The following is a 21715-nucleotide window of genomic DNA, read 5'->3' as shown; positions in this document are numbered from 1 at the left end:
TACTTGTCTTTTATAGCTCATCTGTACTATCACTGTCACCAGTATGCTTCCCCTGACCCCACCAAGCCTGGCTGAGTGCCCCTCAGTGGTCCCAGAGCACTCTCCCAACCTTATCACACTGTTCATGGGTCTCTGCCCACCACTAGATTGTGTGTCCCTTGAGGTCCTTCCAGAATTACACTTACTTTTCCTTGAATTTCTAAGATTTAGCAAAATGCCTGACACATAGTATTTGCTCCATAAATATGCATCCCATGTATAAATGTCCAAATAAATAATTGTTGGAAAAAGACCATAGATTATTTGGAAAATTATATTGTCAGAAGGGATCCCTCCCTTTTCCCCACATTTTTTTTTTCTTTGCAGAATATGACCTCTGGGGCCATACATATTGGCCTCATACCCAATCCTACCACTTGACAACTATGTGACTTGGGCACAATTTCTCTATATCTCAGTTTCCCAATCTATAAAATAAGGTTGCTCTGAGAATTAAATGAGTTGACATGTGTAGAACATTTATAATGGCACCTAGCACATCATAGGTGCTCCATAAATGTGAGCTATTATAATTGATAGCTACATTTCTCTTGCTGAATCCAGGCAGTGTAACACTTCAGAGTTTTCACATCCATTATCTCAGTGATAATCATCATAAGTGCTGTTTATGACAGGTATTGTTGCCTCTGACTCTGTAGACAAGGAGACAAAGCTTAGGGAGATTAAATGACTTGCACAAGAAGACACCAGTTCTGGTGAAGAACAGAGTCAGACTTGAAACCTGGCATCCTGACTCTCACTGCAGCATTCTTTATAAGGAAAAACAGTTGTTGTCTTTCCTGTGTAGGGAAAAACCCAGTTCTTCCTGTGTTTTTCTTCCCTGTGAGTCTTCTTTACTACTGAGAAATCACTTTATTTCTGATACTCTGGTCACCAAATATGTGGAGGTTCCACCCCCGCCCCCCCCAACAACAAGCAAATCTCCAACACCAGCTGGGTGTCCTACAATTTAACTCCATTCTGACACTATCTACCTGGAGATCCCGTCAGATCCCAGATTAAAGGCTCAGTCCCACAAGGCTGCTTCCCACTTCAGATGTCAGTCACAGCTCAGGTGCTTCTGACTTACTTCCTACAGATCAGAGGTTCCAAGGAGTCCCTCCTCAGGTTCAAAGAATTTGCCAGAGTGGCTCACAGAACTCAGAGAAATACTTACCTTTACCAGTTGATTAAGAGACATGATAAAGGACACAGATGAACAGCCAGATAAGAAAAACATAGCATGAGATCTGAGAGGGTCCCAAACACAGGAGCTTCTGTCCCTATGGAAATGGGGGGCATCACCCTCTCAGGGTAAATATGTTTGCCAGCCTGGAAGCTCTCTGAACCCTGTGTTACTGGCATTTTATGCAGTCTTCATCACATACACATGGTCAATGATAACTCTGGTTTTAGCCCTTTTCCCCTCTCTGGAGGGTGAGAGGTAGGGCTGAAAATTTCAAGCCCCTAATCCCGGCTTGGTCTTTCTGGTGACCATCCCCTCCCAGGAGCTTACCTAGAGTCGTGTCATTGGAACACAAGATGTTCCTGTTGCTCTAATCACTTAGGAAATTATAAGAGTTTTAGCAGCTCTGTGCCAGGAATTGGGGGCAGAGACCAATATATTCTATTTCTGTTACCTCACATTTTTGCATTCACTACACTAAATACGTTTTCTTGGTTATGGGAAGAAATCGCTGAATATTTTTAACAGTCATTTAGGCAGAACTTAGGGAATAGATGAAGGTCAGAGAGCCCGAAGGCAGAGACATGAGCTAGGAGTGTTTTCAGGAATTAAGATATTAGGAGTGAAGCCCTGGACAGAGATGATGGAGGTGGGAACTGGAGAGGAAAGATTAATAAGGATACATTTCAAAGGCTTCTGTGGTTTAGCGGGACTCAAGGTCACTGCACTGCATAGCTCCAGGGCGAGAGTGGGGGTTGTTTTCAGTTACCATTTGTTAGCAAGAAACTTGGATATTCTTTTTCTGTAAGTATGGGAACATTCAGCCTAACTGTGCTGATTAATAGGCTATGTCAGCTGAAGCTACTTCCTTGGGAATCAGGTCTTTCCACAGCCTTGAGGGTTTTGAGCCACATAAACCTTCAAGAACTAGAGGACCCTAAGACCATAACTGCTATATACAGAGCTGACCCAGAGTCCATTCTCACACTGTGGCTGAGGACCACTCTCCAAATCATGGCCCTTTGCATCACCTTTGGTCCAAACCAAACCACACTCACCAAACAGAATAAATCTCCGTCAGTAGGATAGTTGTGTCTGATGATCTTTCTCAGATCCATCCCCACCCACATTTGTAGAGTTGATCCTAATTGATTCCAAGCATTTTCTTTTGTCTTGTCTTGTCTTGTCTTGTCTTGTCTTGTCTTGTCTTGTCTTGTCTTGCCTTCCCTTCCCTTCCCTTCCCTTCCCTTCCCTTCCCTTCCCTTCTCTTCTCTTCTCTTCTCTTCCCTTCTCTTCTCCTCTCTTCTCCTCTCTTCTCCTCTCTTCTCTTTTCTCTCTTCTCCTCTCTTCTCCTCTCTTCTCCTCTCTTCTCCTCTCTTCTCCTCTCCTCTCCCCTCCCCTCCTCTCCCCTCTTGTCTCCTCCCCTCTCCTCTCCTCTCCTCTCCTCTCCTCTCCTCTCCTCTCCTCTCCTCTCCTCTCCTCTCCTCTCCTTTCCTTTCCTTTCCTTTCCTTTCCTTTCCTTTCCTTTCCTTTCCTTTCCTTTTCTCTTTTAAGTAGGCTCCACACCCAGCACAGAGCCCAACACAGGGCTCCAGCTCACGACCCGGAGATCAAGACCTGAGCTGAGATCAAGAGTCAGATGTTTAACCGACTGAGCCACCCAGGCACCCCCACCCAAGCATTTTCTTGAAACCAACACCACGTAACAGAAGTTCAAGGCAGGGCATATGTTCTATTAGAGCTTCCCTGGGAGGCTGAGAACTCAATGATGTGTTTTAGCTACAAATGAAGCCGCTTAGGGGGTTCACTTAATGAACCCATTGTATTCCTAGATAGTCAGTACCCTCAAATAAAGAAAACTGAGGACAACAGTACCTGCCAGGAATGGATCCACCATACTGACAGCATTTCCCCCACATAGTCACTTATCTTAACAACTGAAACTACAAGATCCATGGAACTCATAAGTGGCTTTCTGGGACATTTGCCTTGGGTTCCAGGGTGCCACTCCTTGGCTTAAATGTAACATTTAAGCAAGAATTCTGTCCTTGGAATGGTTTTCTTGAGACATCTGGATAGTGTGGTTTATTATATAAAAAGGAACTCCCACATAGAACTATACTTCTCTTAAGTCAAGATTTCCTTTATCTTTTGGCTCTTTGCTCTACTGAAAAATAGTTCATTGTCTGCCTGAGCTTTACCACCCAAAGGGTGAAAATCTCAGTTTCTGTTGAGGTGATTTCCTTGCACTTCCGTGAAATGTTCCATTGAGAGATGCTTGATTGGGCCTGTATTTCTTGGCTTCAAATTAAAAGCTATTATTTCTTTAGTCCCAGGAGTTAATTTTGCAAATATGGCTTTCATTTAGAGCTGTTAATTCAGATAAGCATCCCTAAAGCATTTACTGGCTTCAGCTGATGGAGAAATCACATGAATGAGAATGCCCACCATTCGTCAGTCTGATAACCAGGGAATATAGCAGCTAGAAGCAAAACGGTGTTCCCCATCATTCAACTGTGTCACTAACATCACAGAAATCACCAGTGGCTATCAGGAAATCATGTAACATCTCTGTATCAACATTCTTCCAAGGCATAATTCAATCAACATGTATGTAATCTTTGAGAAAGAATTAATAGCCATTTAATTTTGTTTTCATTGTATATCTTTCATTGCTTTATGTCCTTTGGCATGGGATTTAAATTAGCTGAGAATAATAAAATCTTGAGCATTCAGAGGGGAAAGAACCCAGCCAAATTTCCTCAGAGTAAGTGAGGAAATATATGTAAAACCCTCACACAGGAGCTGGCACACTGTAAATTAGCAGTAAATGTTATTTGCCTCCTGCCTTCCCCAAGTGAGGAAGAAACTGAGAGGTTCAGTGAGTTGCCGAGGGCTATATATTTAGAAGGTGCCAGAGCCAGGATTAGGATTCCTGTCTTCTGATTCATAGTCCAGTTCTTTCTCCACTGTACTATTCAGGGCTGTAAAATATTAACTGCTGTGGCCAAATTATCCTCCCTATTAATATCACCATCTTTAATCCAGGCACATAACTTAGGGTTCTTCTATAAGTTAGGAACCACTGGAAACTGGGCGACCAATGGCATTTTCTTCTGGCACTCATGACGGTTTTCTAATTGGCACTCTCATGCCCTGTAAGTAATAATGCAGCTTCCAGAAGTCATTCACTCGTTTAGTTTGTGTTGAGCCTCTTCATTATACCGGATCTTGGGAATAAGTGGTAAACGAAATAAACATGGTTCTTGCCTTTGCAAAGCTTGCACACACAGATGCTTATCTGGATTAACAACTCTAAATAAGAGCTTTATTTTCAAAATGAACTCCTGGGACAAGGGAATTTATATAATTTATGTCATTTTCAAGAAGACATTGGGAGAATTGGGTGCCGTGAGTAGCCTAACTGTTAAGAAAGCAAAGATTCCTGGGGTGACTGGGTGGCTCAGTTGGTTGAGCATCTGATTTCAGCTCAGGTCATGATCTCATGGTCTGTGGGTTTGAGCCCCGCATTGGGCTCTGTGCTGACAGCTCAGAGCCTAGAGCCTGCTTCGGATTCTGTGTCTCCCCCTCTCTCTGCCTCTCCCCCACTCACACTCTATCTCTCTCTGTCTCTCAAAAATGAATAAGAATTAGAAAAACTAAAAAAGAAAGAGATCCCCAAACATTTAGGGTCTCCTAGTTCAATGTCTTCTTTCACAAAAGCCACCCTTGGAACTCAGGAAGATAGGCAAAGTGAAATCATTAAAGACATGTTATTAATCCAATGAATACATATTGAATACCTATATCATAGCAAATATTTTGCCAATTCCAAGGTGACAAAGATGAATGAGATTCAGTCTTTGCTTAAATCTCTTGCAGGTGAGATAGACAAGAAAATAGGAAGTGAGATACAGTCTGAACAGCGTCATGATGGGGCAAATGTAGCAAACCGTAGGTAGCATAGACAGTGACTACTCCCACTGGGGAAGGCTTAGCTGAGGAAGTGATACCTGAGGGGATTCCTAGTACAGGGGAAGGAGTTTGCCACTGAAAAAGAAGGAAAAGCATATAAAGCTGAGCAAAACATATGCAAAGGCCCAGTGACACAAGTGTATGCTGTGTTTGTGCAACTGTGGGTAGTATGTAGAACCAAAACCAGATAAAAGGTTTTGTAGAAAAGGTTTGTAGAAAAGGAAACCAGATAAAACATTCTCATGGTATTTGGCTCCTCAGATGATTTTTACATCAACGGTTCATTCAATTGACAGTTCACCAATATTTATGGAGTTCCCACTATTTGTGTGGCAGGTTGGTGGGTCCTACAGAGGCTATATGGAAAGGAGTCGGCACTGAATCCTCCCCTCAACGGGTCACAGATTTGTGGTGGGGGTAATATGTGCCCATATGAGTTGTAACATGAGGAAATAACCTTAAAGGTACAAACAAGGCACCATGGGATATTAGAAGAGGGGTCAATTTTAGCTAACATGATGACATCCTTCGCAGAAGATGGCATTTGACCTTTGAAGTTTTGATTCTGACACCGATTCCAATGTGTGGATTTTTTTCCCCACACATCCAAGCAATTTTTCCTTAACATCAGCTGAGTGCCTTGCAGGTCAATTCAATTCTGACCTGTCTACTTGGAGATAGCATCAGATCCCACAGGTTGAGGGCTCAGTCCTGTAAGACGACTCACCACTTCAGACACTGGTTGCAAGTCCAGTTTGCTACCTGTACCTCTGACCCACCAACTACAGATCAGAGGTTCCCATGACCCCTCTAGCCAGTTTGCTAGACTGGCTCACAGGACTCAGAGAAAAATTTTCCCTACTAGAATATTGGTTTATTATAAAAGGATATAATTCAGTAAGAGCCAAATGGAAGAGAGGCATAGGGCAAGGTATGTGGGAAAGGGCAACAAGTCTTCCATTTCTTGGAAGGTGCCCCTTTCCCCAGTCTCCTTGCATTCACCAACCTGGAATGCAAGGAAACACTCCAAACCTGGTCCTTTTGGGTTTTTATGGAGGCTTCATTACATAGCCACGATTGATTAAATCATTGGCCGCTGGTGACTGAACTCAGTCTCCAGCTCCTCTTGTCTCCCCAGAGGTCTGAGGAGGGCTGAAAGTGTCAACCCTCTAATCATGTGGTTGGTTCCCCTGGCAATTAGCCCCCATCCTTAGGTTACCTAGAGACTTTCCATAAGTCTCCTCATTAACATAACACAGGACACTTTTTATATCTCTCTTCACTTACAAAATTCTTAGAGTTTTAGGATCTGGTAATAGGAATGAAGACAAAGATCAAATACAGATTTCTTGCAGCAGCGCCTAGGTAGCTCAGTTGGTTGAGTGTTTGACTCTTGATTTCAGCTCAGGGCATGATCTCACAGTTCTGGGACTGAGCCCTGAGGCACGTTCCATGGTGAGTGTGGAGCCTGCTTAAGATGCTTAAGATTCTCTCTCCTCAAAAAAAAAAAAAAAAAAAAAAAAAAAGATTCTCTCTCCTCAGTGTGGAGATTAAGATTCTCATTCTCCCTCTGCTCCTCTCCCACTTGCACGCACACTCTCTCTCTAAAATAAATAAATAAATAGATAGATAGATAGATAGATAGATAAATAAATAAACAAGCATAGATATGTATTTCTTATCATAAATTACAATATCATAGAAAGGTAGGTGATATTTACATGTGTGAATTTGTGTGGGAGAGTTTCCTTTTCAGAGGAATAGCCTGAGCAATATCAAGAAAGGAATAGGACCTGTTCAAGGAAAAATAAGCGATCAAGTCTGGCCTTGTCAAAGTACAAGTTCCTTCTTTCCTTCCTTCCTTCCTTCCTTCCTTCCTTCCTTCCTTCCTTCTTTCCTTCCTTCTTTCCTTCCTTCCTTCCTTCCTTCCTTCCTTCCTTCCTCCCTCCCCCCCTCCCTCTCCCCCTGCCTCCCTTCGTTCCTCCTTCCCTCCCTGCCTCTCTTCCTCCCTCCCTTCCTTCCTTCCTTCTTTCCTTCCTTCCTTCCTTCCTTCCTTCCTTCCTTCCTTCCTTCCTTCCTTTTTTCATTCTTTGTTTCAATAAGTATTTGCTGAGAGCTTAGCATATGAAGGGCCGTCCTGGGTTCCAGAGATCCTGTAGTAAACAAGTTGTTCCCTGCCTGCATAAATTTTATATTTAAACTAAGGAGCTCTATACTGAACACTAATTACTGCCTGTTTTAATTACAATTTTAAAGTGCTGCTAAGGAGAAGTACAAGATACGTGAGATCCAACAGCCAGTCAATGGTTTGAGATGAAACGTCAGGGAGGAATTCTGACAGATAAGCTGGGAAAAGTATGTTGAGGCCAAAGAGCAGAGGACTTTGAATGCTCAGCTAAGGAGTTTGGAATTTTATCTCTTACTTTTCCTGAAAAACAGCCCTCAGTATTACTGCAGGTGTTATCAGCAGATGAAATAGTGGAAAGAGAATGCACTTTGGATTCAGAAAGACAGCATTGAATCTCAACCATGTCAATTACAAACCATGTATGCTCCAGCATATTTCTTAACCTCTTAACTACTCTGCTTCAGTTTTCTTATCCTTAAAATGAGATGATTGTATTCTCAGTGGAAGCTAAGAAGTACCTAGCATGATGTCTAGCCGAAAAAAAGTAATCATTGGATGGCAATGACACAGAGGGTTTAAAAGTACCTTGCCTAGAATGACCTAGCTAGTAAATGTTTGGTAAACATGAATCCTTCCCATTAGACTCTGCAGCTGTCACGTCACGTATGCTACCTGGAAGCTAGATGACCCCTAATAGATCACGGATGGATCTGGTGCTCTTAAGAACCTAGAAAGAAAACTTGTGGCCATACCAGTGGAGAGACCCTTTCTTAACAACATCTTTGCAGGCTATTCTCTGTCATTTATAATTTGGCTTCTTCCCCAAACTTGGTTGTAGATCAGAATTCATAGATTTATGTAAAAAATACAGATTCTCAGGCCTCATCCCAGATATGCTGAAATAGACTCTCCAGGGATGGGAAAGGGAATCATATTTTTAATAGCTCCCCAAGTGAGAACATTGCTCATCTATGCTTGAGAACCACTGACTGGCCTAGAGTCTCAGTCCCTTGCTTGTTGCTAATATGCTATTGCTCTTTAGTGGGCCAGACAGCCCTCTATTCTAACAGTTCTGAAAATGGGCCCCCCAGACTGGCAGCATCAGCACCATGAGTGATCTTTTAGAAATGCACACTCTCCAGCTCATCCCAGGGCAGTTTGCTCAAAGACCCTGGGGGGTGGGTTCAGTGGGGGTCTTGGTAAGCCCTCTAGGTGATTTCTGATGACCCTAAAGTGTGAGGGCTACTGCTCTATACTATTTGGGCAGGCTCTTCTGTAATGCACTGGGTAGAAGTTCTGCAAAGCATGAAAAGGTTGGTAAGACCAGCAAAATTGGGCGGTAGGGTTGAGAAATAAACAAGGAAGAAAAACAAAAAAGAAAAGGAGGAGCCCCAGTACTCCTGGAGCACAAGTTTGTTTGCTACTTTTATTGGACTCTTAATATCAGCAGGCTTGTTACAATGTAGAATAATGCCCGTTCCTCTGTGAAAGACCACTCCTTATGTTAAGCAACCTGGATTCCTGTTCTGTGTCTTTTGGCGACTGACTTCACGTCTCTGGGTCTCAGTTTCCTGAAGCGCAAAAGGGAGGCCCAGACTGATTGGTCTCTCAGGACCCCTTTGTCTGGCATAACTTTCTACCACACTACCAAAGGAATTGGGATCCACTCTGACATTTGGTGTTATTCCTGAGCAAGCCTATTGTCTGAGGGCCTTTTGGAACTGTGAAACCTAAAACAGAGGGGCTGGTTAGGGACCTGGAGTAAACGACTTCCTTCCCGAAGAGTTGGAGCATCCAGGAGGCTGTGCGTGGGGAAATTCCGGGCCATCTGGATGTCAGAGGATTGCAGTCATCCACCAGTGTTACAGGAGCCTGCCTTCCGGAGACAGCATGATGTCATTTGATAGCTCATTATGACCTGGGAAACTCCTCAGTGATCATGGGCTGGGGTGAGGTGTGGGGGTGTGGGGGGGAGGGGAACATGGGGGTGATAGTGATACAAAGACTCAGGCCTTCTTTTCTGTCTCCACAGGAGGTCCCCAGCTGCTGCTAGTCAGCCACCTGTCTCCAGAGTAAACCTGCAAGGTAAGCACCGTCATGAGGCCTAAGTCCGTGTTTCAGAATCATAACACGTGTCATTTGTTCAGCAGCTGTTTTAGAATGATGGCACTTACTTGCATATCAGGGTCCTCCAAAGTCTCTCGATGACTTTTTTCAAAGACATAGTAGAGTTTTACTTCTTTCCCTGTAAAACCAAATGAAAAGCAGTATTAAACAATTGTCCCATCATGTGCAGGCCTAGGTTTTCAGGGTGCGATGGATGTGTGGTATTGCTGCACCCCAGGAGAGAGACAGAAGGCAGAGCTGGATTGACACTGCAAAGTGACCTCAGCTTGCTGGCCCCGGTGTGCTCAGGAGAGCTAACTTCAAAGACCGTCAGGGGCCCCCTGGTTGGCCCCACAGAGCATATTAGTGGTTTTCCTCTTAGCGTCAACTATAGGTCCCACTTGAGTCTACATCCTTTCCAGGTGTGAAACAAAAGGCTGTTCCAGGTCACAAATCATTTCCCTTGGAGGTCATCCAACTTTGTTCCTCAGATATGTGTGTGTGTGTGTGTGTGTGTGTGTGTGTGTGTGTTTAAGAAACCTAACCTCTCATCTTTCAGTGCTGTGCATATGCTTTACATGCAGAGTTGAAAGCTATGTAGGGGAGGGGCTACCCTGAAGGAACACCAGGGAGATGGATTGAACATAAACTGTATGTGACAAAAGATGCAACCTGTTATGTGGCATTGTTTCCAAGTCCAAAATGGAGTTTCCCCCTTGAATCTACCCCCACTAGCGTAGCGGTAGGCCTGAGTAAAAACCACAGGAGAAACGAATAAGTTGAGCTCTATTGAGATTGCCTGACACCAAACAGCACTGCCTGGTACACTTCTCTGTTTCCAGCTTCAGTATTCCCTTTGCTTTATACTTAACCATCTTCCTTCCTTGCATGTAGTGTTCTCTGGCTGGCATCACAGCCACGTGAATAACGGACATAATACAGAAGCCCACCTTCTAAAGAAAGGAACAAAAACATAGGTTCCATTGACTCCTTGGCTTCTGAAGTATTTATAGTACACACCTTTAAACCTATTTTTATTAGAAAAAGACTGAGAACAAGAATAAAAGTGAAAGGAAGATATTAAGTAAAAGTAAATTTGCCTCTAGACCCCCATGGTATGAAATGGAGAGAAGAAAATAGTGCTCTGTCCAGGGGCTTCAAAAACCTGCTGTGCTGATGTACCGTTTCCTTTAGAAGTTTGATAAAAGGAAACTCCATAGAGGGTTTTACCATATAACTGGTGTTACGTAGTCAGTGATCAAAGGAGGTGGTTTTGAAACTCCTTTATCATTTCATCATATTAGCCTACCAGTGAGACACCTTTGCTCGCATTTCTGTTCGCCAAATTCGCTCCAAAGCCTTTGACAGCAATTCGAATATTTAAACTGTTTTCTTTTTTTTTTGTAATAAATACTGACACACATTCAGAGAATCTGTGATATTTATGGCTCTATAAATTAGCTCATTAGCTAGAGATGTTGCTGGAAAGATCATTTTGTGATTTTTGGCACAGTGACTACAGCTCGGCAACTAGAGATTCTTTGGCTAAATTCTTTAAAACAATGGAGCAAAGAAATAACAATACCACTTAGGCAATTTGTTTTTGTCTGTCTTTGTGGCAAACTACAAAAATTCTGGCTTTTCATCGGGAAGAGAATGTAGCGATACCAATTATTACGTAATTATAGGTTTCAAAATCTCCTTAACGCTTAAGCCCAGTCAGAAGAGGAAGGAGGATACACACATCCTGTGTTTTGTTCTTATTATCAGCTTAAATAAGTCAGGCAGATTTTTCCTGGTATTTTAATATTTATCAGCATGTGACAAAGAGGTGTGTTTAAATAGAAAGTTTAAAAGGGAATGAAAAGTAAGTGGCTCCAAGCAAACCGCATTGAAGGCTGAAGCAGTGCTTTCAAAGATGATTTTTCATGATAATAAGATCAGGTTTTCATTTATCATCAACTCAAGTTGGGCTCATGTATTTCAATTGAGATCTAAGATAAAAGATACAAGAAACCCACGATCATTTAAACAGATTTAGCAGCAATCTAATTTGTTAGGAAATCCTGACTATTCTTGTACAAAGAGCAAGGTATAAGAGAGAGAGAGAGAAAGAGACAGAGAGAGAAAGAGAAAAAGCCAAATACTTTTAAGAGGTTTTTTTTTTTTTCCATGCATCTAAATGAAGGAAATGCAATTCATTTCAAAAAGACAATTGTCAGGACTCGTGGCTAAATTGGTGCATTGGGTCTTACAAATTGATCACTGACTGAAATTATTCATGGGGGACATAAAAGCAAATCACTTAGTCTTCTATACCTTTATTTTCACTGTCGAAACAAGGTCATTCTTTTCAGTTCTCATGGTGCAACACGAATTTCCCTCCTCTGCAAAGACATCCCAATATTTTTTTTTAAATCAGTGTAATTGCTCCTTTTTTAATTTTTTTTATTTTTTTTTATTTTTTTATTATTTATTTATTTATTTTTTTTTTGCACTATGGCAACAATTCCATTCTAGATTGTGTTCTAATTCATGGCTTATGGATCTCCTGCAATGGAGCACTTTGAAGTCAGGCGCTGTGCCTTATTCATCCCCTGATTGTTCAAAACTCATTAACATAGCTATTTTCACCTACTAGGAAGACAGTAAATCTTGATGTGGTCAGTATTGCATAAGTATGTGGGGTTTACTTTAAGAAAAAATGTTCATAAATTAAATTTTAGTTATGAATCAATATTTTCATCTCTATGAGTATGAAAAATATTTAACTGTGGTTTTTTTTTTTTTTTTTTACTATTAAAAAACATCAGTTATTCCACTGGAATTAAAAAGGTTTTGAAACACACTTTGTAACAGTATATATATGTACATATATATTTGTGTGGTCATACAGGTTTTGACAAAAAGAGTTAAATACAAAAAGTTGGCATTTGGTAAAGTATTGAGAATTTAAAATCCAGAAAGTATAGTAGCATAGAAATGATATACTCCCGATTTAAGGAGAAAGATGCACTAAATCCTGCTGGGGGTGTTGAAAATGCTAATGCTATAAAGTCAGGCAAACATCTTAATTTTTATCATGTTTTACTTTTTCACAAGCAGAAATTCTAGGCTTTTCTACATGATGCATGAGGATTGGAACAGAAAGGGAGAAAAAATAGAAGAAAGAGCACTCCAAAACAAAGCAGGGTTCTATCATCTGTACACATTCAACATGGAAACTGGAAGTAATTTTCAGGATTTCAGGCCTCAAAACTATTTCAACTGAAAAAATCAGATAATTGAGGAAAATCAGTGTGTGTGTGTGTGTGTGTGTGTGTATGTGTGTATGCATGTGCATGAGTGGGTGGGTGACTGTGTGTGTGCATGTGTGTGTAGGATAATTGTCTCACTTTTTCCAACCATCCTATCCCTTGGCTTTGCATGCATTTCAATAGTGAGTACAGATATGTCGTGGAAAGAATTCCCTGAAAGGATAAATCATCAAGTGTTCACTGCCTTTACCAAATGACTCTTTGCTTTATAAAAGGATTAGGCAAGTATTCCTTTTAATGGCCAGCACCTCCGATTCATATAAATGTGACTTGACCTTTAATATATATCATATATACAACATTTTAGCAGTCAAATTGATGTGTAAGGTGGGATATTCTATATTAATCTTCTAAAATTTAGCAATAAACATGTTGAGTAAGAGCATTGCCAATATAATAGATCGGATGATATGAAGAACAACCCCCCCCCAGACCCATGGGTCTTTGGAAATGACAGCATGACTAGAAAATTGCCTGAGGACTTCAAGCCAGACTGCTGCAGACCCAGAGCCTTTCCCAGCCTGGGTCTCCATAGCCCTGGTTGATGGTGGTTTTCAACACCAGCCAATTAGATGTTTTTCAAGAAATGCCTGTATGTGGAGAAATAAGATGTGATATTACAGGACTTTCTGGTATGTCTGAAATAGGTTGGCCTAAGTGAAAAACAGACTTAATTAATTTTTTTCAGTGCTCATGGGAATCCCTTTCTTCTATTATGTGTCCAGGCCATTCTGGGGGAGGAAATGAGTCTTTACCAGTTGATAAAACAGAAGAAGGGTACTTCTGCTAAGAAGCCTATTTCTCAGTATGAGTTCCTCCCATATCTGTGCTTGGTTGTAAATATCCCCCGGAAGGTTCATGGGGGTGTGCCAGATGCAGGGTCTGCTTGAGGAGTGGACAAGGGGCTCAGAGAGTTGTCTTGGATTCTAAGAATTTCAAAAAGTCATGACATTGATTGAGTTCTCATTCTTTGCCAGGGCTGCCAGGGCTTAGGATGAGAGACCAACTGTGTGTGCTCGAGTAAAGGGCTCTCTCTCTGAGAACCACAGCAGTGGCCTGAGAGCCGGCCTGTGTCAGATGACTGGAAATGAAGCCTGGCATAAGCAGGACATTTGCTTGGTTTCTACATTAAGCAAGAACTCTGGAACAGGATTACAACACTTAGGGACAAATACGAATAAAATCAATTGTGTTACCAAAGGCTGTGGCCACACGTGATAAAGGAGAGATTGGGGGAGGAGGGCGGATAACAAAAAAAAAAAAAAAAAAAAAAAAAGAGAGAGAGAGGGAGAGAGAGAGAAAGAGAAAAGGAGAAGAGAAAAAAAGAAAGGAAAAGAAAAAGAAAAAAATAGAAATGTCAGATAATTTTTTCATTAGTGTTCTGATTCTCCTGTGGCCTGAATTATTGGGATAATTGCCTTAATGACTCACCTGGAGTGTTTAAGCAGCCTGCATACAAAGTGATAGGGCAAATGCACTAGAAAAGCCCCAGTAATTCTGGGAATAATTCCCCAGATGGTTGTTTTATAAGAACTGCTTTTGTCTAAAATAGTCCTCTTCTGAACATTTACCCCCAGAGCATCAACATTGAGCTATTTATATTGATCTGCAATTATTTCATATATGTCTAAAATTAAGTGTGGGTAGTTGCAAAAACATTGACAAGTCAACTAAAGTGTGAAGAGTTAAAATGTTACCCTTGAGCAAACATTGCCAAAAATAAAGCCCTGCCCATTAATGGCTATTTCACCAGTTGAAAATTAATTTCTAAATTTAGTGTGACCATTACTTCGTATTAAATGGAACCAATGAAACCTCCAACATCTAATCTCTCACTTGCGGCCTAAAGACTTGAGTTCGTTCCGGGATGACTCCACTTCATGTTTTTGTACTGCTGAGAAACACCATCCACCCACCCACCCCTGAAAGTTGGAATCATGCATGTTAGTAAGTATTTCAGTTATGCTATTGACGTCAATGGAGTCATTAAATAGATTGCTGGCCCTCCCAGAGGCAAATCACTGCCAGGGACCTAGATACAGACACGTTTTTTACAAAGACAACCATCAGGTTTTGCTATAGCAGTAAGCCAGAGAAAGGGAAAAGTTTATACTGTAGCAGACCTATCTCCAAACACAGTTTATTTTTTTCTTTTCCATTTTAGTTCCGGCCTTTCTTTCTCTTTGGTTACAGTAGGCTCAGGCGATGCCCAGATATTGTGGCCTCCGTGTTTTGTGTGCGAAAGCATCTCCTGTAATTGAGACCGTAAATAAAGGGTGGCACGCAACTTTTGCAAACATGTCTCACCTTTAGCTGTACACAGCCCATCTTGGTGTTTATTTGGTGGCATAAATTGTCCGGGCAAACCACTATTGTCCACCAGTAAGGCTGGGTCTGATATATAGTTCCCTGAATAAACAGTTTCCTCTGAACACACACACATATACACGCACGCTCAGTTTTGTCCTCTCTGCCACTTCTTTGCGGCTTCTAGCTACAGCCGTCCATTTATGAATCAACCTTTATGCAGCCTGCACCGTGCTGCGGGCTGGGGCTCCTGAGCAAAGGGTGGAGGAGGAGGCTAGGATGAAAGATTCACTTCTCTCAGCTGCCTCATCTGCAGAGCCGCCGCAGGAGACAGGAGGCTGCCCACGTGCCTGTGTCCTCCCAAACCCCAGCTGCTGCCTACCTCAAGCCTGGTCATGCAGCTCCCAGGCGTGTGGGAGAGAGCCCTTCAGGAAACATCTGTCTCCTTCTGGGTATTTTTGACAGCTCTATTTACCTGGACAGTCCCGGTTGTCAGAGCCAAAGATTCACCTCACACCTGGACTCTTCTGCCTCATAGGCTCAGAGTCAGGGAGCCACGTAGAGCAGACAGCTTTCTTCAGGTCTGGTCCTCTGAATCCATCATGTTGGCTTTAGCACCTGTCTCCCTCACAACCCACCACCCCCCCCATGCTTCCTTACTCCAGCACTGCCCTACTTGCTTATCAGTTAGTATGCATCTAAATGCCAGACATCTGACCACTCCTGGTAACTTGGGAGGTAAATCGGGAGGCCCAGCTCCATCCCCCCTCCACCATTGCTCCTTATTCTCTATTCCTGGCTTTGAATAGTGGCTTCACCATCTATCCTTTATCTCTGTCTTCACCTCAGACAGCCACTTCTTGCAGCCTTTTCTGTAATCATGCCCCCTCCTTTCTTCCCCACCCCCCTCTTCCTTAGTTCAGTGCTTCATCCTCCCATACCTAAACCACGATGGCGGTCCTCCCACTTAGTTTATTGTCCTCAGTCCTTCCCCTCACTCTTTCCCCTCACTGCAACCCACCCTCCATTCTGGTACTAGAACTATTCTTCTAAAACCAGTCTTAAATTATTTCCTTAGTTGGCTATGCTTTGCCTTCAAGTGGATCCCCGCTTCTTACCAATTCCTCCATAATTTGCTCCTAATTCCTTCTCTGTCCTCATCTTTTACTTTAACCCCTGCCCTCATGCACAGTTGATGGCTGAGGTGCCCTGAACATACTATCCTTCAAATATGCCAGGCTCTTCTTGCCTTTCTACCTTTGTACATACACTCCTTCTGTCTGGGCTGCCTTTTCCCAAAAATATTACTCACATATTCAGCTCAGGGATACTCTTACATTGTCAGGTGAACAACTTCTTTCCACTCGCTGATTCTTGGATTCTGGAGTCAGGATTAAACTAAATACATAGTCTCAAACCAGACCCTGTTGTATAGTACATGCTTAGTAAATACTAATTCTTTTACCCATTTCCATCTGGAAAGTACATCCTCTTTCCTTCAAGATTCAGCATATGTACCATCTTCTGTATGTGCTCCCTGCAACTCATCCAAAATTACTCTCACTTATTATCTTAATTATTATCTCAAAATCTCATTTGCTGTTCATGTCATATTCTGCTGTATTTATTTATTTGATTTGATTCCCTTTTAAACTAAGACTGTCCCAAGTTCAAGTACTAACCTTTTTTTTTTTATATATCCCCAACTTATAAAATGTGACCCAGAACATAGTAAATGCTCAATAAATATTTATGGACTAAACAAATACGAATGAGTATATGCTCATGCCTGAATCAGAAAGGACTAGAAATCTCATATTTGGCTTGTCTAAATATCTTCTAGCTCTTGGGCATTTACACAATGCTGACATTCCTGACTAATCTTGACTACGTGTGACTTTTCTCCCCTTAAAGTAAGCTCTTTATTATCCATTACTTCAGGAAGAAGTGGCAGGGTTAAATACAATTTAAAAAAACAACTAAATGTGACTGGCCTGTGACTCTGTGTTGTATACCCTTGGTGCCTAGCACAGTGCCTGGCACAAAGCAGGTATTCAATTAGTATATTGAATTGAATTGGGCTGGGAATCCCTGGGTCAATACTTTAGACAGATTATTTCTCTAAGACTCAGCATTCTTGTCTGGAAAGTGGGTATTTTAATATTCTATCTTGTAAGATTGCTATGAGGGCTAAATGACAAAAGCTATGTGTGTAGTGGTTAAAAGTGAAGACTCCAGAACCAAGCTGCCCCTTGCGAATCCCAGCTGCATTAGTGTGTGACCTTGGGACCAATTACTTAACCTCTCCATGTCCCAATCGCCCCGTCTCCAAAACTGGGATGGAAATTTTACATACCTTGTATGTTGGTTGTAACGATTAAACGTGTAAACATACAAAAAGCACTTAGAATAGCTCCTGACAAGTGTCAATAGTAGTATCATTTTATTAAACATGTTAATGCAACATGTTTCCCATAGCACTGAGCACATAGCAGGCCGTCAGCATGTCACAGCTAAGAGGCCAGGCCTGCTGGCCTAAGTAGGGAACCAAAACAGAAAGCCTTGTTCAGATCTGTCTCAAAGGTTCCGATCTACTTCCTTCCTATAGGAATACAGTCTAGAAGCAAGCTTTCTTTGAAGTTTAAGATTTGTTTCCCTTAAAACCATAAAAACCTGCTAATATGGAAATAGATTTGGAGCCGAAGGTAGCCACTATACGAGAGTGGCTCTTTCTCTTAACAGATTGCAGAGAATGGTCAGCTGGGATTCTGATAAACTGGATCTTAGCTAACTGAGACTTTTCTCTTGCTAAAATGAAGCCGGAGAGGACTTCACTTTGTAAGATCGATTAATTGCAGCTGTACACTCATTACAGTTGTATTTAAATACAATATTCAGGGCTTGGTGCACACCTGGACAGGCACAGGCTTTTCAGCCCAGGGCGTTCAGCAGAGAACACCAACAGGAGCTTCCCTTTGGCGAGAAAACTAAACCTCCTGGCAGAGTCCAGCTAGGGGAGGGCTTTGACTCTTTTTGGAAAGACTCTTCTGCCCTGTCTCAGTTACTTCTGAGAATGGGAAGACCCCCTCGTACCCCCTATACCCCTTTCTCTTCTCTTTACCGGGGGTGGGAGGAGGTAGGTAAGAAGGAGGTCAGGGTTGGCCTAGAGCAGAATGAACATGGATGTTGGGAAACAAAGGAGGCAGGAAGAGGATCTTCTAACTTCTCTGTTTTCTCCGGCCTGCATCCTCAAGACCACATGATCCTGGGGGCAGGGTGAATTCTGCTTGCTTGCTTCTGATCATCCGCTGGCCAGCACTTTATGGAGTTGCCTTTAGCGCTATTCTCGGAATCCAGGAGCATTTCAGGGAAGTCTTTCACCCAAGAGAAGAGAAACAAAGCAGGGACTGTCCCCCTGAAACAGAGAACAGGCGAGAGAACTCACTGGATCTTTTTTCTTAGTTTATTGTCTTGACTTGCTCCCAACCGGAGCTGTTGACAAGTACCAAAAGTCACCCCTCGGAGTTTTGTATACTTTTCCTACCTCCTCTTTGGCTGTGTCCATGGTGTGAGTTGGGGCCATCACGATTATCCATGGAGGCAGCCAGGTCAGATAATGCAGTGTTGCCCCTATGCCCTCAGCTATGCTTTGACTTCAAATTTCCAGAGTGTAGTCTGGTTAATACTACCTGCCTAGCAAACTGTATAATTTTCAAATCCCACCTGCCTGCCTCTGATGGCAGGAGAGGAAAAGAGCTAGCAGTTATTCAACTCCTCTTATGTGCCAGGCACTGGGCTAGGCCCTCTGCGTACATTATCTTACCTAATTCTCAGAAGTGAAGTGTTCTGCAGATTATTGTCTGATTTTACAGGTTTAGAAAAGGAGGCTCAGGGAATAATACATGGGGTCTACTCAAGACCACATAGTTAGTCAGTGACAAAATCGGAACTGAAACCTAGATCTGTATTTCTTGAAAACACATGCTCTTTCCTCTAGTCTAGACCACGCTGTCCCTGCCCCCACCCCATTGTCAACCTCGGAAGTTGTAACTGACGGAAAGGGGGCTGGTGAGGATTTCACAACAAGAGAGCAAACAAATATACTGAACTATCTACAGCTTTAATAATTACTATGAAATAATCTTCTTTAATTCCTTTGTTATCTATCCGTTTTATTGTAATAAAAAATGTGCAAATCTTGAGAGAAATGTCTCATACATGTCCATTATTCATTTATTAATTTATTTTGTAAATGTTTATCAGATGCCTACCGTATAAGAAACATCGTGTTAGACCCTGGAGATATAGTAATGGGGAAGAGAATGAATTTAGAGCCTGACCTTGTGGACCTTACAGCCCAGGAAATATTAATTAAATAAACACATGATTACATGTTTGATCACTATAGTGAAGAAAAGTACAGAATACTATAATATTGTCTCACCTGTAAAAATGGGAATAATACTACTACCTACCATTAGGATTGTTGTAGTATCTAAATAAGCTATTATATGTAAAGCATTTAGAATACTGTCTGGCATCCAGTATTAGTTAATGTTTGCTCTAATTATTATTATCACTAGTTATTGGGATTAATGTAAATTAGGAAACAGGGAAGGCCTTTGTGAATAATCTTGAACTTGAGACCTACACATTGAGCAGGAGCTGGGTGGGCAGAGACAGTAACTAATACCTCAAAGGTGCTATAGACTGAGATCTGGATCGACAGGGTGGCAGTGAGGGTCAAGACCAAAGAAGCTGAGAGAGGCCAGTCGAGCAGAGCATTTGTAGGCCACAGTGAAATGTGTAGATCTTATACTAAATTACATGGGGTGCCGTTAAGGAATTTTAAAAAGATTGACATGATCTGATTTGAATTTCAAACACAGCACTTTTCCCTGAGCTGCAAATCTGGGTTGCTGGTACCCCCTGTGTGCCCCCCCAGTAGGTGTGCTTTCTCTGGTGCCTTCCTCAGCACCTGCCCCTTCCATCTACCTTCATGGCTAGGCAGGCAAGCTCCGGATCCAGATTGGCTGAGTTTAATTGTGGTTCTGTTCCTTTCTGTACGAGTATAGACAAGTAATTCAACATCTCTGAGCCTTTATTTCCTCCTATGTACAATGAGGACAACAATAGGACCTTCAGCAAAAATTATTGTGGGAGCTAAATTAACATATGTAAAGGATTTAGCACAATGCGGCACACAGAAAGTATTAAATAAATATTGATATTTTTAATGTATTGTAACTGCCTGTTTTCTTGATTACTTACACCTTTAGATTGTGTACTCAGTGCCTGGCACAGGGCAGGTGCTGAAAAAATATTTATTGAAAAACATCATTGAAAAGAGTGAACAATGAAAGAGAGGTAGTACAATGCACTGTAAGTAAAAGAAGAGATGGGAATGCAAGCTGGTGCAGCCACTCTGGAAAACAGTATGGAGGTTCCTCAAAAAACTAGAAATAGAACTACCCTACGACCCAGAAATTGCACTACTAGGCATTTATCCAAGGGATACAGGTGTGCTGTTTCGAAGGGACACATGCACCCCCATGCTTATAGTAGCACTATCAACAATAGCCAAAGTACGGAAAGAGCCCAAATGTCCACCAATGGATGAATGGATAAAGAAGATGTGGTATATATATATACAATGGAGTATTACTTGGCAACCCAAAAGAATGAAATCTTGCCATTTGCAACTATGTGGATGGAACTGGAGGGTATTATGTTAAGTGAAATTAGTCAGAGAAAGACACAAATCATATGACTTCACTTATATGAATAGTTTAAGAGACAAAACAGATGAACATAAGGGAAGGGAAACAAAAATAATATGGGGACAGGGAGGGGGACAAAACAGAAGAGACTCATAAATATAGAGAACAAACTGAGGGTTACAGGAGGGGTTGTGGGAGGGGGGATGGGCTAAATGGGTAAGGAATCTACTCCTGAAATCATTGTTGCACTATATGCTAACTAATTTGGATGTAAATTAAAAAAAAAAAATTAAATTAAACTTAAAAAAAGAAAAAAAATAATATTCAACCTCCAGTGATGTAGTAATCATACTACTATATCTATAGCAATTTCCCAAAGAAACACCTCTGTGGTATATGAAATGTACAGGTTGATGTTCATTTCAATAACTTTGTTAAACAAAATAAATGCTGAATAAAAATATATATTAGCAATGTGTGGAGAAAAAAAAAAAGAAGAAGAAGAGAAATATTGCTGACCTAATCATGGAAAAATGGACTTCCTTGAGTCAGGGGTAGATCTGATAAGGAGGAATTTGCTTATGGGGTTAGAGAAACTGAATGACTGCAGCTGCCCGGTTGTCCAGCTTTGGGGAACTTGAATCAACGTCCTTGGGACAAAACTATGGTTCAAGATCTCTGTTGCCTATCTGGATTGCCATCTGCACACAAAGAAAATTGGGTTGCATTCTCTTAGGCTACATGACTATCTCTCTGGAAAGCAAAGGTGAAACCTCCAGAGTTCTCCATTTGTGGGCTTTGGAGGACAGTCCCTCTGACCAAGAGCACAACCCTGTGACTTCCTTTTCGTCCCTGCACTGTTAACAGAGGCTCAGTTCCTTGAAGCAAACCTACACCTTCAGTGTGATGCATAGCCTTGGGAGAGACTTCTTGTGGG

General features: G+C 41.8%; 1 protein-coding gene and 1 long non-coding RNA gene across 9 annotated transcripts in view; one reads left to right on the top strand and one right to left on the bottom strand.

Annotated features, from left to right (window-relative positions):
• PDE4B (phosphodiesterase 4B) overlaps positions 1-21715 on the top strand; it is a 537685-nt gene that overhangs the window by 422275 nt on the left and 93695 nt on the right. For 3 of the 4 annotated variants that reach the window (XM_060625541.3, XM_060625542.3, XM_060625543.3), the window contains one exon: positions 9361-9413. In XM_060625541.3, the coding sequence (XP_060481524.1) occupies positions 9361-9413 (53 nt within the window). Of the gene's footprint in view, positions 1-9360; positions 9414-14545; positions 14699-21715 lie in introns of those variants that run through there. The other variant, XM_060625545.3, reaches the window with a different exon arrangement.
• The window catches only part of LOC144617240 (uncharacterized), a 43202-nt gene that overhangs the window by 18778 nt on the left and 2709 nt on the right, over positions 1-21715 (bottom strand). Inside the window, exons 1-4 of one of the 5 annotated variants that reach the window (XR_013557563.1) lie at positions 15534-16374; positions 11754-11821; positions 9503-9573; positions 8741-9406 (exon numbers count right to left, since the gene is read on the bottom strand). This is a non-coding gene — a long non-coding RNA (uncharacterized LOC144617240). Of the gene's footprint in view, positions 1-8740; positions 9407-9502; positions 9574-11753; positions 11822-15533; positions 16375-21715 lie in introns of those variants that run through there. The other 4 variants (XR_013557561.2, XR_013557562.1, XR_013557560.2 and 1 more) reach the window with 4 other exon arrangements.

Source organism: Panthera onca, chromosome C1 (assembly GCF_046562875.1).
Source record: "Panthera onca isolate mPanOnc1 chromosome C1, mPanOnc1 haplotype 2, whole genome shotgun sequence".
Lineage (NCBI taxonomy): Eukaryota > Metazoa > Chordata > Mammalia > Carnivora > Felidae > Panthera > Panthera onca.
The sequence above is the reverse complement of the archived record's forward strand: the minus strand, read 5'-3'. Positions and strand labels throughout refer to the sequence as shown.